General features: G+C 39.4%; 6 protein-coding genes across 6 annotated transcripts; 3 read left to right on the top strand and 3 right to left on the bottom strand.

Annotated features, from left to right (window-relative positions):
• Positions 1-84: 84 nt before the first annotated feature.
• Positions 85-6,213, bottom strand: BEM2 (GTPase-activating protein BEM2; the record flags this gene model as incomplete). The annotated part of the gene is made up of 1 exon (XM_018133613.1): positions 85-6,213. One exon carries the CDS (start codon positions 6,211-6,213, stop codon positions 85-87), a length of 6,129 nt encoding a protein of 2,042 aa, XP_017989224.1.
• A 713-nt stretch (positions 6,214-6,926) lies between these two features.
• On the bottom strand, positions 6,927-7,925 carry MYG1 (Myg1p; the record flags this gene model as incomplete). Its single annotated transcript, XM_018133612.1, has 1 exon — positions 6,927-7,925. The coding sequence occupies one exon, from the start codon at positions 7,923-7,925 to the stop codon at positions 6,927-6,929; it is 999 nt and encodes a 332-aa protein (XP_017989225.1).
• A 210-nt stretch (positions 7,926-8,135) lies between these two features.
• On the top strand, positions 8,136-8,462 carry PET100 (Pet100p; the record flags this gene model as incomplete). Its single annotated transcript, XM_018133611.1, has 1 exon — positions 8,136-8,462. The coding sequence occupies one exon, from the start codon at positions 8,136-8,138 to the stop codon at positions 8,460-8,462; it is 327 nt and encodes a 108-aa protein (XP_017989226.1).
• Positions 8,463-8,793: 331 nt separating this feature from the next.
• Positions 8,794-11,073, top strand: COG3 (Golgi transport complex subunit COG3; the record flags this gene model as incomplete). The annotated part of the gene is made up of 1 exon (XM_018133610.1): positions 8,794-11,073. One exon carries the CDS (start codon positions 8,794-8,796, stop codon positions 11,071-11,073), a length of 2,280 nt encoding a protein of 759 aa, XP_017989227.1.
• Positions 11,074-11,142: 69 nt separating this feature from the next.
• On the bottom strand, positions 11,143-11,361 carry TFB5 (TFIIH complex subunit TFB5; the record flags this gene model as incomplete). Its single annotated transcript, XM_018133609.1, has 1 exon — positions 11,143-11,361. The coding sequence occupies one exon, from the start codon at positions 11,359-11,361 to the stop codon at positions 11,143-11,145; it is 219 nt and encodes a 72-aa protein (XP_017989228.1).
• Positions 11,362-11,550: 189 nt separating this feature from the next.
• VPS41 (Vps41p) lies at positions 11,551-14,409 on the top strand (the record flags this gene model as incomplete). Its single annotated transcript, XM_018133608.1, has 1 exon — positions 11,551-14,409. The coding sequence occupies one exon, from the start codon at positions 11,551-11,553 to the stop codon at positions 14,407-14,409; it is 2,859 nt and encodes a 952-aa protein (XP_017989229.1).
• Positions 14,410-14,502: the final 93 nt, after the last annotated feature.

The following is a 14,502-nucleotide window of genomic DNA, read 5'->3' on the forward strand; positions in this document are numbered from 1 at the left end:
TTCATTGTGGAGTCGCTGTAAAAGTAATGAGAAGGTTGGAGATTACGCTTCGTGGTCTGGTTTTAGTATAAAGATTGGTATTTTTCAGTCAAAATAATGTTCCGGATTCTTGATAAGGTACTGCAATAACGTTTGCAACGAACCAAGCATGGGGCCCATGGTACTAGCTAAGTCGTCCTGATTAATAAATGACATTGAGAATACAATTGCCAAGTTACTGGCATCCATACGATTATTTTCAACATGTTGATGAACCTTTTTTAGATGCAAGAATAGACGTTTCAGAATGTGGTAATTGTATACAGGTAACACTCTCAATAGCGCTCTTATGTCCTTTTGGAAGGTGGGGAGATCGATCTCTTTGCTCTTGAATTTAGCCATCACGCCTACGAAATCTTCCACCTTGTCATTGAGAAACAATGATTCAGGCAATTCTCTTAGATATAACTTAAAACAACCAGCAATAGTATTGATTTCAAACCACCGGCTATCATCTAACGTGAATGTGTTATTGATAGCGCCTTCCTCATCAAATGCGTTTTTGAGGGCATTGATGCTCCCTACTGAACCAGGAACTCTGTATAGTCCGACCTCATCCAATCCACGCGATTCTATTTCATCCAAAAGCTTAATGATGATGTTGGGAATTAGAGTACCTTCCCTTTCACATACATCTTCAACAGGAACGCCAAATATTTTATTTGAGGTCTTACCTTTAAACTTCTTAGAATGGAATGAGTACCGCTTGGATAATGTAATCGCTTTCATCCATTCATTCATGTCAGGTTCGCTGATACTTTGAAGAGTGTATTGGTTACCATCCTCCATAACTATTTTAAAACAATGCATAATATCAGGATCCTGCCTGTAGTTGTTTAATTTGATGCATGACTTTATTTCGAATGTCTTAATAGTCATTGTTGGCTTCGTGTCTTGTATTTCCGCAGATATTTCGGGCAACTCATATGGAGATATAGACCCGTTGGTCTGTACTCCAGAGAGCATAACATTATTTGCGGCATACTGTAGAGATGTAGAAAATCCACTAATAGAGAATGGTCTTCTTAAAAAGCCACCAATTTTTTTCCCCATCCCGCTATGGTGTGACGTTGAGGAAGGTATAGATGACGAAGTACCTGATGCTGCAGGGGTCGGATATCCAGAAATTACTGAACATCTGGCCGTTACTGAATGCCTTGTTTGCTTAGTGCCTGAAGATGAATTATTAGGCGAACTGTTCGAGTTTTGAGCATTCATGGTTTTTTGTTGCGAAACTGTAGAATTGGTGCTGGCAATAGTTGAAGAAGATAGTGATTGTTTGGCATAATTTACAAAAGAGGCAGTTTTTTTGTAATCACGTTCCATTATCACTAACTCATCTAACTTTTGTTGATCTCTTTGCACTTTATAAACTTCTGCAACCAAGATATCATTAAATAATCCTGTTGCCTGATACTTCAGTTGTCTAGCCTCATTAGTTGCAGCATCTTTAACGGCTTTTTTGAATGCCTTACTAGCTTCAGATCCATAAAATAAAATTGAACCATATCCTGCTTTCTCCTTTTTCTTCTCAAAAACTTTTTCCATCGATAAAACAATATCATTATAATTCTTAATAATGTCGTTAGTAAACCTTCTCTTGTCAAAGTTAATAAGCTTTGGACTTTCAACACTCATATTCGGGATCAGCTGGATAATTTCTAATAGCCTACATGTGAGCCATCCCGGACATGGTGAGAAGAGCTTCAGTTTAGTTCGTTGCTTTGACTCAATCTCTAGAAGCTTTTCATCGCTAATTTCCAACTTGTTAAAAATTGTGCCAATAAATGGCACCTTCTCGTTAAAAGACCCACCGACTCTATGATAAGCTTCTTTCCATGACATTTCAAACAATCTAGACTCGGCAGAAACAATTGCGTCAGTAAGCGCGGTTTCGATGAAGGAAGGAACATGATTAGATTGTTCAGAAGTTACTTCCTTCTCAGGCTGCCTCGAATGTACTAACTTAATAGCGGAGTTTTTGGCACGAACAAATTTCAAAAGCTGTAGAATAACCGCAAAAGTGTTATTTCTGCTTTCCAAGCTTAAATGGGGATGACAAATGTGAACAATAAAGAAATGGGTTAAAGACGCGTGTATTTTGCATAGCAAATGAATACTCTGGGGGAGCCTTTCAATAATTGGTGTATTGTCACTGTCTTCCAAATTTGTTAGCCATGGAAATATTGATAATATTGGTAAACCATCAAGTTGGGAGTTTCCACTCGCAACCAGTTCTTCTGCTACTGATCGTAGAGGGAACTTGAAAAAAGAAGTCAATGAGTCGCTTGTTAAAGACTCTAGAATATGAGTGAGCTGCATCCAGTCCTTCACCGAAACTAGTTTTAGTTTATCAGATATGAATGAATCCAATCGGTAAACCCAAGATACAATAGATTCTATTGAATCATACTTTAGTGCTTGAAATTCTAGTGCCATCTCGTCAACACTATCTGTACTGCCATTTAGAATGATGGCAGACATGTTTTGTGCTTGAAAAGATTCAAGCAATTCAGTGACCTTCCGGCAAGATCTTGTTACTCCCAATGGCCTGTACAGTTGTCTTTGATAAACAGATTTGATTTTATTGAACAAATCTTGTAATTTCTGCTGTAATTCTATTAACTCAGACAAATAAGCATTCTCAATGTCAACGTCAGATGCAACCTTTAAACTCTTTATTCTCTTGTCCCATTCTTCATGAACTTCCTGGTTAATGATCTTCAAAATATCCAAGAAGGTCTTATTGTTCGCCATATCATCCGTAAAATCTGAATAATGTTCTTTTAATAAATGATAAAGTGCTTCCAATACACATATCTGTATCTTGGCCAAGGAACTCCATTGAGATACATCAAAATTAGTGACCTTGATATCCCAGACAGGAAACCTTTTATTTTCATATTCCGATGTAGAAAGTAATGATGCCCTAGATGTATCTTTTAATTCATGATCTTTAATTAAATCCGCAGCATTCTCCTTGACTCCCAACTTATCTAAGTTGCCAATAGAACTAACGCAAGATTTTGCTCCAATAAACCTTTTCGCTAGGTTCTCCAACACGGACAATGTAGTAGTGAAACTCTTGTATGTATTAAAAAAAACTTCCGTGAAAAGCCCGTGATCCATAACAACGCTAAGAGCAGCGAAGTCTAAAAGACGAATATTTGAACTTTTCAAAGTAAAATCTTTGACAGGTTCTTCCTTTTTATTGATGGTAAAGTATTCTTTAATCTCCTCTGAAGTGGTACTCTTTTTGCGAATAGAGAAGTATTCTGCAATATCTTCCGTAGTTATAATATTACAAAATACCGAAGATTTCAAAACTAGGAAATCAAACAATTTCTCTAAACTTGCAGATTTTAGCACGACGTGCAATTCCACGTCGTCTTGCCTTACAGAGGAAGAATCTGAATCATTGAAAAATTCAAGGACGTCAAGTTTTGTACTCATAGATGAAATATCTGGCTGCGATGAGCCTTGCGAATTGCGTCTTGGACTCACAAAAACGCTTTCAGAATCAGCCTCACGTTCTGTACTTTCCCTTATTACTTTGAATACTACATCATGGGACACATTCAATGTTTTAATGTCTACTTCGGCTTTCTTAATGTCATGTTTAAGAACAATCATTTTGTCGAGGACCTCTGACGACAGATCCTTTGCTAGATGGGCACTAACATTTGTAGACCCAGCAATATCCTTAATATCGTTAAAATGGGTTTGCTTAAAATTATCGGTAAAAATTTTAGGCATTTGACCTATTTTGTTCGAATTCACAGTTCCCGCGGTAATTAACAGTTCCTTAGGAAACAAAGAATAGTTAGGCAATAATGATGTAAATACTACCGGTAGGTAACCACCACTAGCAACATATGACTGTCCTGTTATCATTCTTGAGTATGATTCCTCACTTATAGAAGGAGGCTCAACTTTCAAACTCATTTCCATAATATTTTCAATATTCATAGGTGGTAACCCCACATGATACTTCCAATATTGGTAAAAATCCAAGTTCTCAGATTCCGAATTTCCAGTTGCTAACTTATTCTTTGAATCAGATTCAGTATCTGGGTGATTTAATGTTTCTTGTTCTAATCTTTGTTGCCATTTGTAAAAGGCATTTTTGGTGCGGCGGATCTTCTTGTCCAAATACTTAAACTTTGTTTCTTTGGGTAGATCAGTTGCTCTAATAACCAAATCTCCAAAGTATGGTATGACGTTTTCCCGAATGAATTTATCATTTAGGTTAGGAGGTGCCAATATAAAGACACTGTTCGTTGTTCTTGATGAAACTTGCCTCCTATCTAACTGGACAATCGTAGGGACCCATCCTTTGAAAATAATTTTGAGGTAGGAATCTGGGACGTGTTGCCAAGTTTTAATTAAACGTAAAGTTGGAATCGAACATATTATGGTAGCAATCGCTAGCCAAGATACCATATCTCCCAGTCTTTCAAACTTACAACCTAACTGTACCCATCTCGATAAAATATCTGCTCTTCTCCTAGGCGAAACTGAAGAATCAAGGCAGAATACATGTGTAACAAGTAGACGCCCTAAGTACTGGATATTGCCATTGTTTGAAAAAAGCAATGGATTTAACTTCGCATGTTTACTGGAGTACTGTGAATCGTACAATAATGAATAATCCAGCTGTGGGCCCCATGACTTACTAAACTTCATATTAATGCCGTGAATCTGGCGGACAATAGTATCAGCGTCCAACTTTAAAAAGCTTTCAACGTTTAATAATGCATCTAACTTAGAACTATCCAACGGCTCGTTGGCAAAAGCAGTTAACTTCGTAAGTTCAGCTTGTCGCTCAACTATTAACAGCTTCATATTCTGTGAAACATCTTCATCATGCAGAGATATAGTGTCCAACAATGCCACCACCAACTGGAAGGTTAGGTCATCCAATAGAAATCCAGAAAAAACATCTAAAATTGTCCGCAAAACAAGAACTAGTCTCTCCGTGATCAAGTTATCGGATTCAGCACTAATAAGGCATTGCTGAGATTTTCCACTCAGAGAAGTCTGTGTGGCACTTTTGCGTTTTGAAAACGCCATGCGGAATGCATTAAAATAACTTAACGTTTTATTAAAGCTCTCAAGTAACGGAAGCAGCAATAGTATATCGCTTGGCTTGGTTACGCTATCGGAGGGTGCAAAAAGAACAGCATGGCATAAGCTTTCTATAGAACCGGATAATACTCTCCCTTCTTGGTCCAAATGCAAATGAGGGTGTGGATATGTTACACTTAAATATTCCAACTTTGGTATGGCATCGAAGGATATTGGTTCGCCCGTTGGTAACGATGGAGACGAGTATTCACCCGACTGCTGCACTTGTGACTGTGAGCATGTTCCATTATTATCCACCGTATCTTGCCGCTGTGGCCCAGATTGTATATGCATAGTAGGTTCCAATGATGGATCAAAAAATTTCACATTCCCAAGGCCTGACTTGTACAAAGTTAAAACACACCCCTTCAACTGCGCTTTATGCACCCGGAAGTTGGCATTCGTATGACTCTGTCCATTAGATGCAACGCCACTAGTGTACTGCGACTGTCTATCAGTCCCTAACGACGAGATGGACATGCTAACCTGGTGGCTATACCTACTTTCTCGGTGTGAACCAGACAGAGCAGGTCCGCTATTAGCCTTATTCACCCACCCAAGCTTAAAAACCGTAGAATCATACGTCTCTGGGTTCAAAGTCTCCGGCTGCGGCACCATAGACGACTTCCCCGCCTGTACAGATCTCGTTTGGCCCTGGCTTACTACAGCACTAGCTTCTGCGCCACTATCCGATCCAGCACCCTGCTGCTTCCCATTATCAGCAGACTCCAGCCTCCTATGTCCACTCTGCTGTTGTGATCCCTGTCCAGGGCCCGGGGCCACAGTTAAAGCAGCCGGCAACCCCTGCGATAACTGAGATCCTTTCGTAGTTGGCTCATCAGAGTAGATCGATCCATGTGAATGAGACTGACGCAAAACCTTTCCCTTCGATGTAGGGCTTGAACTCGCTGAGAAAGACCCCCGGGAGGCCCCTACAGTCCGATCCTCGTCCGCCACATTCGTCCCACTGTAACCTCCCGTTTTCGAAAACGGCGAGGCAGTCGAGGCAGTCGCCTTCTTGCCTCTAGATGTCCATTTGAGCGGCATGTGGGTTTTTCCTCTCGTGTGAGTAGCTAATTACAATCAAACAGAATACAACAAAAAAACCTCCAATCGCACACAAGGCTTATCCCAACTACAAAGCTGACGCAGGTCAAAAAACAGCTCAAAACAAAGAACTAAAAAATTGTACACAATGCACAACGCACCCTGCAATAACACACAAAAACAAAAATAAAAAAACAAAAAAGTCTCTCGTAATAGAGCAGTAATTGTACCTAACAACCCTGAAGAGCAACCGTAGAGAGGCTCTAATAGAAAGAAAATTCAATAATGGGTTATTATAATTGATAGTTACAATTTAGTTGAACTTAGTGTTTTACCAACTATTCTTGTTTGTGTTGATACTGAAACTGAACAATGAAAGTCCTGTTCAAAAAAATAATCTTTACAATTCCAAGTATAACCCAACAGAATGTTTACAAAACACGAAGTAATCTTGGATACTTCTTTTGGATCAGTTATAAGTAAATCTGATTTTATAAAACCCCTTCTTATTTGTTGTTGTCCGTTTCCGTTGAGAAGATTTAAAGATTGGGTTTTTTGAGTTTTATTTTTTCAGCGGAAGCATGGAAGGCGAATTTTTTGACTGTAAAGGAAGATTAAGGTTAGGTAGAGTAGGGCAAGTTCTGAAGGATCTATAGAACCCTGAGTGGTTTGATTAAATAGTAGTAATAAATAGTAGATTATACATTAGATACCTATTCTAAACTTTGTTTTGCGAGTTGCAGCACAGCATCCTTGGTTTGTGCGCCACCGATAAAACCCGAAGCGTGGACGAAGATACACCCGGGGATGCTGCTCTTGTCCGAAAGTTCTTCGTCTCTGAGGCCTCTCAAGGGTTCAGGTAGTCCGTGTCTGAACTTGAAAGAAGAAGACGAGACAGGGACGGTGGAGACGCGCCAAGTGCCGGCAGAATCCTTGAAGACCACAAATTTTATGGTATCCTGGATCCCTAGCTCGCGCTCTACTTGGTAGAGGTGCTGTTTCCAGGGGCAAAAGCGTTCCAAGAGGATTACGGAACCGCTAGGATCAACGGATTCGCGGTTCTTGACGGCTTCCCTGACGAGTTCCAAAGCGGGGAGCCACGCGCGGCAGTAGTTGTCTACGACGTTTTCAAAGCACGTTCCAACGAAAGCGGACGCTTTAAAGAACTGCTCATCGAATTTAGCTTCCGAGCAGTCTTCGTTCCAGTTAGGATTCATCCTGGAGATGATACCGGGTATAGAGATATTTTTATCATGGAACTTTGGTTTTACGCCTAGCTCTTCAATGTCGAAGTTGCTGATACCATTATCATTAGCGTCAAAAGCCTCGATGAACTCCTTATACACTTCTTCGTAGATGGTATCTACCTCTTCGGGCTTGATTTCGGGACATACCGCCTTGATAACATTTTTTCCAAAGTGCTTGTAAACCAAACCCGCGCTTGAAAGCTTCGTCTTATATGCGTTACTGAATGTCTCATTGAACTCACGTTGGTGGTGATCAAAGAACTTCACTCCATCGTATTTGCCGCCCACATCAACGACTATGTCCGCCTCTTCCCACTTTTGGGGGTCTCTTGACCTTATAACCTCTGCATTTTTGCATTCCGGGAGCAATTTCAACATGTGAACCGCCAACGCCTCATCAGCATGAAAAGATCCTGAATGAGTACAAATCTTGTTAATAGTAGCCATCTTCAATCTCTTAAACATTAATGCCTGGTAATTAAAGCGTTAGAAGAGTGGGTTGGCTATACACAGCTGCGATGGTGGTTTAATATATAATAAGATAATATTGAAATGACAAGGCAAATTTACCCTGTTACCCGGACGTATTTATATAAAAAAGATAAATTTACAGTTCCATAGGGTTAGACAGCTATGGTTGAACAACTGTAAGTGGATCGCGTGCCCTTAATAAAGATGATCAAGCTCCCCAGATATACCAGGTCGCAGTTGGAAATCTTTAGGTTCTCATTCTGCCTTTTGTCTCCGATCGCTGTGATGTATTATATAGGTACTGATACAGACAAGAAGCTGAACGTACCAGGATTCTGGCCAGATCCTGAGACTTTGAATAAGATTCCTAAGGAGCCCTACGAGATCAAGGCGGAGTTGGCACGTATGAAGAAGGAGAGATTAGAAAAGAGACTAAGACTTGAGAAGAAGATTGCTGAGGAGTATGGGATCGACATTGAAGCTGAGAAGGCTAAAATCAAGGCCGAAATGGGAGGTAGTCCAAGCCAGTAAGAGACTTGTAAGCCTGCTTCTGGAGTGCATTGTGTAATTTGGTGAGTTCCTGGTTGGTATGCATTACAGATACAATATGTTTGGACGGTTTGGTGATATCGGTAAACCCTGTATATAGGCTGTTAACACAGTATAAGTAGATTTAAATGAATAAAAGCATGATTATTGCACTGCAGTAGCTGTCGCTCCCCTCTAGGGCTAGTTTCAAGTTGATTGATGTGGTCACGTGACTGGTGATATTCGTATTTCACGTCATTGAGCTACCTTTAAGCTGCCACCAGAGTGTTTAAAGGGAAAGAGGAGTATAGCTAGGTAGTGATAGGTTTGAGCGATGGGCAGGGGAAGAAGAGATTCATTGGTTCAAAACATTGCAGCAAATGCGAATTCAAACACAGTTGGTACATTGCCAGAGTTATTCGACGATCAAAAACTGCGTGACAAGTTGGATGAACTACGGAAGGTGGTTACGATAAAGGCTGCTGCTAAGAAAGAAAACAAAACGTTAGTGGTGTATGAGAAACTTCCAGTAAATGATTATAGCTGTTATGAAGAATATCTTTCGTGCTTGAATACTAAGTCCTTGGAGTTGCAGAAGGTCCTCGACCAAACTTTTCAGATCAACCAGCAATTGGGTGATTTAGTTTCCAAATTCAACGAAATTTCTGTCCAGGCACGGCATTTTAAAAGCACTACGAATTCAGTGTACACCAAGTATCAGGAAATGGAATCTCTACATCAAACGCTATCAGAGGAGCTAACTTACTTTGAAAATTTGGATCCTGTAGTGCGTAAGCTGAACCGTTCCGTATCAGCTAATTCTGTCAAAAAGGAATCATTTAAGCAAACCTTGACTAAGATTGATAGATCTTTAGAATTTCTGGATGCTCATCCAACCTATAAGGATGCAGATTCTTACAAGGTACGTTTCAAGCAATGTGTGATTCGTGCATGCGGTTTGATTTCTAACTATCTGGATAATTTACTCAATAATATGCATAATGATCTAAAGTCCCAGCTCTCCATCCTTTCTAATGGTTCTGCTAGCTCTACTACAAAGGAAGCCCTTTTGTACAACAAGTTTGCCACCATTTCTGAAGAACACTATACGCAAGTTAACATTATGGTTGATCGTGTTACCAGGAAACAGAACTATAATTATAGCGATGAATTGAATGCCATGCTTGCCGAGTGCTACGAAAGGTATTTCCACATGAGGATGGCCCTACTGCGTCCAAGTATTTTTGTGCAATTGGAAAAGGAAAACAAGAACGGCGGTGAAGTCAGGTTAGTTAACTTTATTCAGAATAACATTCTATTTTTTAGTCAATTGTGTGAAAAGGAGTATGAATTATTTATTAAATTTTTCCCTGAGGATACTGGCAAGGATAGGGCTAATGATTGGTTTCAGCAGGTGTGTGAGCCGCTTCAAGAGGCAGTGCGCACGCGAGTGCTGCGGGAAAGCTCAATACCCAATTTATGTGAGGCCATCACTTTGCTCAATAGCTACTATCAGTTTGAAGATAACTCACTGGAGTACGAAATGCGTTTCGGGAAAATAAAGTTTGATAAGCTTTTTGAGCCAATGCTACAGGATACGCAGTCCAGGTTGGTTTTCCGTTCGCAAGCCTACATTGACCAAAAAGTGGTGAAATACAAACCAAATAAGGATGCTTTCGTGATCAAACATCGGCGTGATAAAAATGGTATAGAAAAAAAGGAGCTCGATCCAGACGATGGCGCACTATTGGGCGAGTTTTTAAAGGTTTATGAGGTTGTCGATGAATCTGGAATTATTAGTAACCCAATGCAAGCCATTTATCCTCCTCTGCTTTATTCATTGGCATTACTTTCCAAGATATACCATCTAGTAAATTCCTCAGTATTTGATGATTTGGCCCACCACATTGTGCACGATTGTATCGACTCGCTCAAGTCTGCTTATCAACTATTGTCTGAAACAACACGCACAAGGAACTTGGATATACAGTTATCCTACCTGAGTAATCTCCTGGTGCTACGTGATCAAATACAAAACTTCGATATTCAATACATCAGTAACGAGACATATCTTGACTTTTCTGGTATCAGTGGTCTAATTCACTCCATCAGAGGTAAATCCGTTCGACGCACGTCAGCGCCATCCGTCCTAAGCCTTGCACGTGAAACTGTACCTAAGGTAGTGAATAATATGATCGATGCGAGGTCTGAGCTGCTGATAGAATTTAGAAACCTTGTAAAGGACTCTGCCGAATCCGCATCAAAAGACATCATAGAGAATAACCTTAATTACAACTCCGCAGATGAAATACTTGAAGGCAATTCTAAGCTAACTACTGCCATTCATGAACAACTTCCAAGAGTCTATAGCCAGTTGACCAGCATGGTTAGTGATAGTCGTGTAGTAACGCACATTTTCAGCGAAATCCAACAACTCATTATCACTGCTTATTCCGAATTCTATGATAAAGTCATCAGCGATGTGTCTGCAGGAAAACTCGACGACACAATTATATCGGAAATAATGAACGTTGATGTATTCACGGATTTCGTCAAAAGCACCGCAAGTGATATTTGTAAGTCTCAGGAAGGATCCTCAGGCCAGTCAGAGTAAAACAGTTTTTCTATTACACATTATATACCTATATAACACACATATATATCCATTATCATAAATATCGTCTCATGGGTTTTCTTCTTCTTCTAGAGGATTATATATATTCTTAGATAAACAATAGTTTAATTTTTCCTTGATATACGACACCTTAGCAGGGTCTACTAGTATATGTGTGTCATCTAACTCTTCCCATATAATATCGTTCGTTCCGGAGTCAATTTGGACAATTATTGCGCGAATCGAAGGATCGCATTGAATCAAAGCACCTTTTCTAGCTCTTGGCATCCTTAATAGTATGCAAGAAGGTTATATATATGTGTTTCTAACTCTGGAGGACCCCATCTAAGGTGCTTTAGTTGTTGTTCTTAGAAAGTTTTACAAACGTTTTAAAGGAAAAAATAAAATGTAGTCTTTAAATTAAGCCCACAAGCACATTAACTGTTTAAAAACAGTAGCCTCTAGCAAGGTAAAGTGATGAACAAGGAGCATAAAGCTGATGGTATAGCGTCTAATACCTTTGTTGCTGGTCTTGACAGTGATTGCTCTAAGAATTTAAACTTCAAAAGGGCAAATAGAGAAGGAAGCGATAGCATTACTGATGAGGTATCAAATAAGGAAGCAGATGCTTCAATATCAAATGACAGTGGTGATAATCAATCAGCTAGGATTATTGTAGTCAATTCAAATGACAATAAAGGCGTTGCGAATTTAGGTATTGAGGCTCGTAGTGACGAATGTAATGACGATGGAATTAAGGCTTCTAAAATTGTAGCGGACCCTAGTTCGAAAACAAATGGGTTAGTGGAAAGTCTTGGTGAAGGTACTGACGTCGGTTCAGAAAGTGATTCTGATGAGGAGGATGAAACTGAGGAGTATACAGAGGAGGATGAAGATGATGATGAACCGCCCATGTTAAAATATACACGTATCACACAGTTACCCCGAAATTTCTTTCAGAGGGATTCTATTTCTGCCTGTATGTTTCATGACAGAATATTTGCATTTGCTACGCATTCTGGGCTTCTACATTTAACTGACCCTGACTTTAACACAATTCGCACATTTAAGTGCCATCGGTCGTCGATTTTATCTATACATACTGACGGGGAGTACTTTGCTACGGCGTCGATAGATGGTACAGTTGTAATTGGGTCTATTGATGATCCAAGCGATATTATTGCGATAGATTTCAAGCGTCCAGTTCACGCTGTTGTGCTTGACCACAATTATAAAAGTTCAAAGACCTTCATTTCGGGTGGTATGGCAGGTGAAGTTATAGTGTCTCAAAGGAACTGGATGGGCAGTAGGGTTGAGAGTAGGATTGATAAGGGTAAGGGCCCTATTTTAGGCATTTACACTATAGACGATATTATATTTTGGATGAATGATAGCGGCATTTCATTTTACAGTATTTCGGGGAAGATGAAGCTTCTAAATGTCCCATTTTCTGAAGACAGCTCTGTTCGACCAGATTTGTATTGGCCTAAAGTGCATTTTCCAGAGGTAAACTCCATCATAGTTTGTTGGGGGAGGAATATATGGACTTTTAAAGTGTCTTTGACAACTGGGGTAGATAGGCAACTGAAGCTAGGGTCTATTTTGACGTCCGCTGCATCTAGTTTGAGAACTGGGCCAGATAAAAAGGTGGAGTTAGAAAGCTTTCTAAAGTTGGATTGTTTGGTAGCCGGTGTGGCCTCCTTCAAGGACGACCAGTTGTTGGTTCTTGGTGTTAATGCTTTTGAATCTAAAATCGAGCCCCCAGAATTAAAAGTTATTAACATGTTAACTGGAGAGGAGCTACACAGTGATGAGGTAGTATCCAAGAACTTTCAAAACCTGACACTCAATGACTACCATCTAGGGAAATATATTGGGACCAACACGCCTGATTATTTTTTAATAAGTGCGAACGACGCTATTTTGGTAAAAGAATTAACACTAATGGACAGTTATAACTGGTATATGGAAAACTCTTTTTACTATAGGGCTTGGGAACTAGGTAAATTTATCATTGATGAGTTCACTAGGTTCAACACGGGGTTAAGGCATGTTCAGCAATTAATTGACGATGATATTTGGCAAGAAGCCGCTGAAGTTCTAAATAAGATATGTGGTGAAATTTCCTGGAACACTAATGAGGACTCTGATTTAAAATACGCTGCGATAGATGCCTGGCAAGAAATCATAGAGCAATTTTTAAAATCGGGTCAAGTTGAGGTTATTGCTCCATCGATTCCTGAATTTCCACGCATGAAACCAGCAATATATGATAATACATTAAAGCAATATCTTGAAAAGGGGGATTTTACAGGCTTTTTATACTACATTAAAACTTGGCCAGTTGAGTTATATTCTGTACACGAGTTCGAGGAATTGTTAGAAGAGAAGAGCCAAAACAGTGATGAATTTGCCGCCGAAATATTTTGCAGAAGTTTATGCCACCTTTATTTGGAGCAGAAGAAGTTTCTACCAGCCGTTAATCATTTAATCAGATTGCATGATGCTCAAGCATTAGAAATTTTAATAACTGAAAATATACTGGCATCTTTCGGGGACAAGTTAGTTGACATCATATTGTTGCCATATGATGGAAAAGTTGAAGACCTTGAAAAAATCCCACTAGATAAATTACAAGAAATTCTCGGAAAGTCTATTCAACTTCTAGTACAGAATAGGAACTCCATCCCACTCCATAGGATTTCGGAGGTGCTGTCTCCCTCCTTAAAAGTTGTTTTGTTCCTATATTTAAAAACTTTATCCTCAATTGAACCTTTGATGGTAGCACCATATGAAACACAGTTAGTTGAGCTATATTCGAAATACGAACCTGGTGAGCTTTTAAACTTTCTAAGAAAGCATTCAAATTACAACATAGAAAGGGCGATTGAAGTATGTGAAAGAGAGGATAGCCATTACCAAGAGTTAATATATTTATGGGGTAAAATTAGTGAAACCAAAAAGGCGCTATCGTTAATAATAGATAAGTTGAACGACCCTGCATTGGCAATATCTTTTGTAATCGACAGTAATGACACTGAACTATGGCACTTTTTGGTAAATTATAGTATGGATAAACCAAACTTCATACGGAGTTTGTTGCAGTACCGTGATGAATTTGGGGAGAAAACACTTGAAATCATGAAGAAGATCCCTCCCACATCAGAAATAGATGATGAAATGATAGAGATATTAAGAAATATAACCAAAGGAAATTGGCTGAGCAAAAGGGTAAACCTGGGAGTTTTAAAGATTATATATGATGAAACAAAGGACGTTGCTTTAGAATTTTTGGAGGTCAGAAGTAGAGGTAAAGTATTTAATGCTGGAAGTTGAATAGAAATAACCGGGCTAAATATTCGAGCCCAGATAATACTATTAGGAGTCTAGTAATTGATCATTTTCTTCTATATACTTACAGTTTTTAGT

This window comes from Eremothecium sinecaudum, chromosome VII, assembly GCF_001548555.1.
Source record: "Eremothecium sinecaudum strain ATCC 58844 chromosome VII, complete sequence".
In the NCBI taxonomy this organism is placed as follows: domain Eukaryota; kingdom Fungi; phylum Ascomycota; class Saccharomycetes; order Saccharomycetales; family Saccharomycetaceae; genus Eremothecium; species Eremothecium sinecaudum.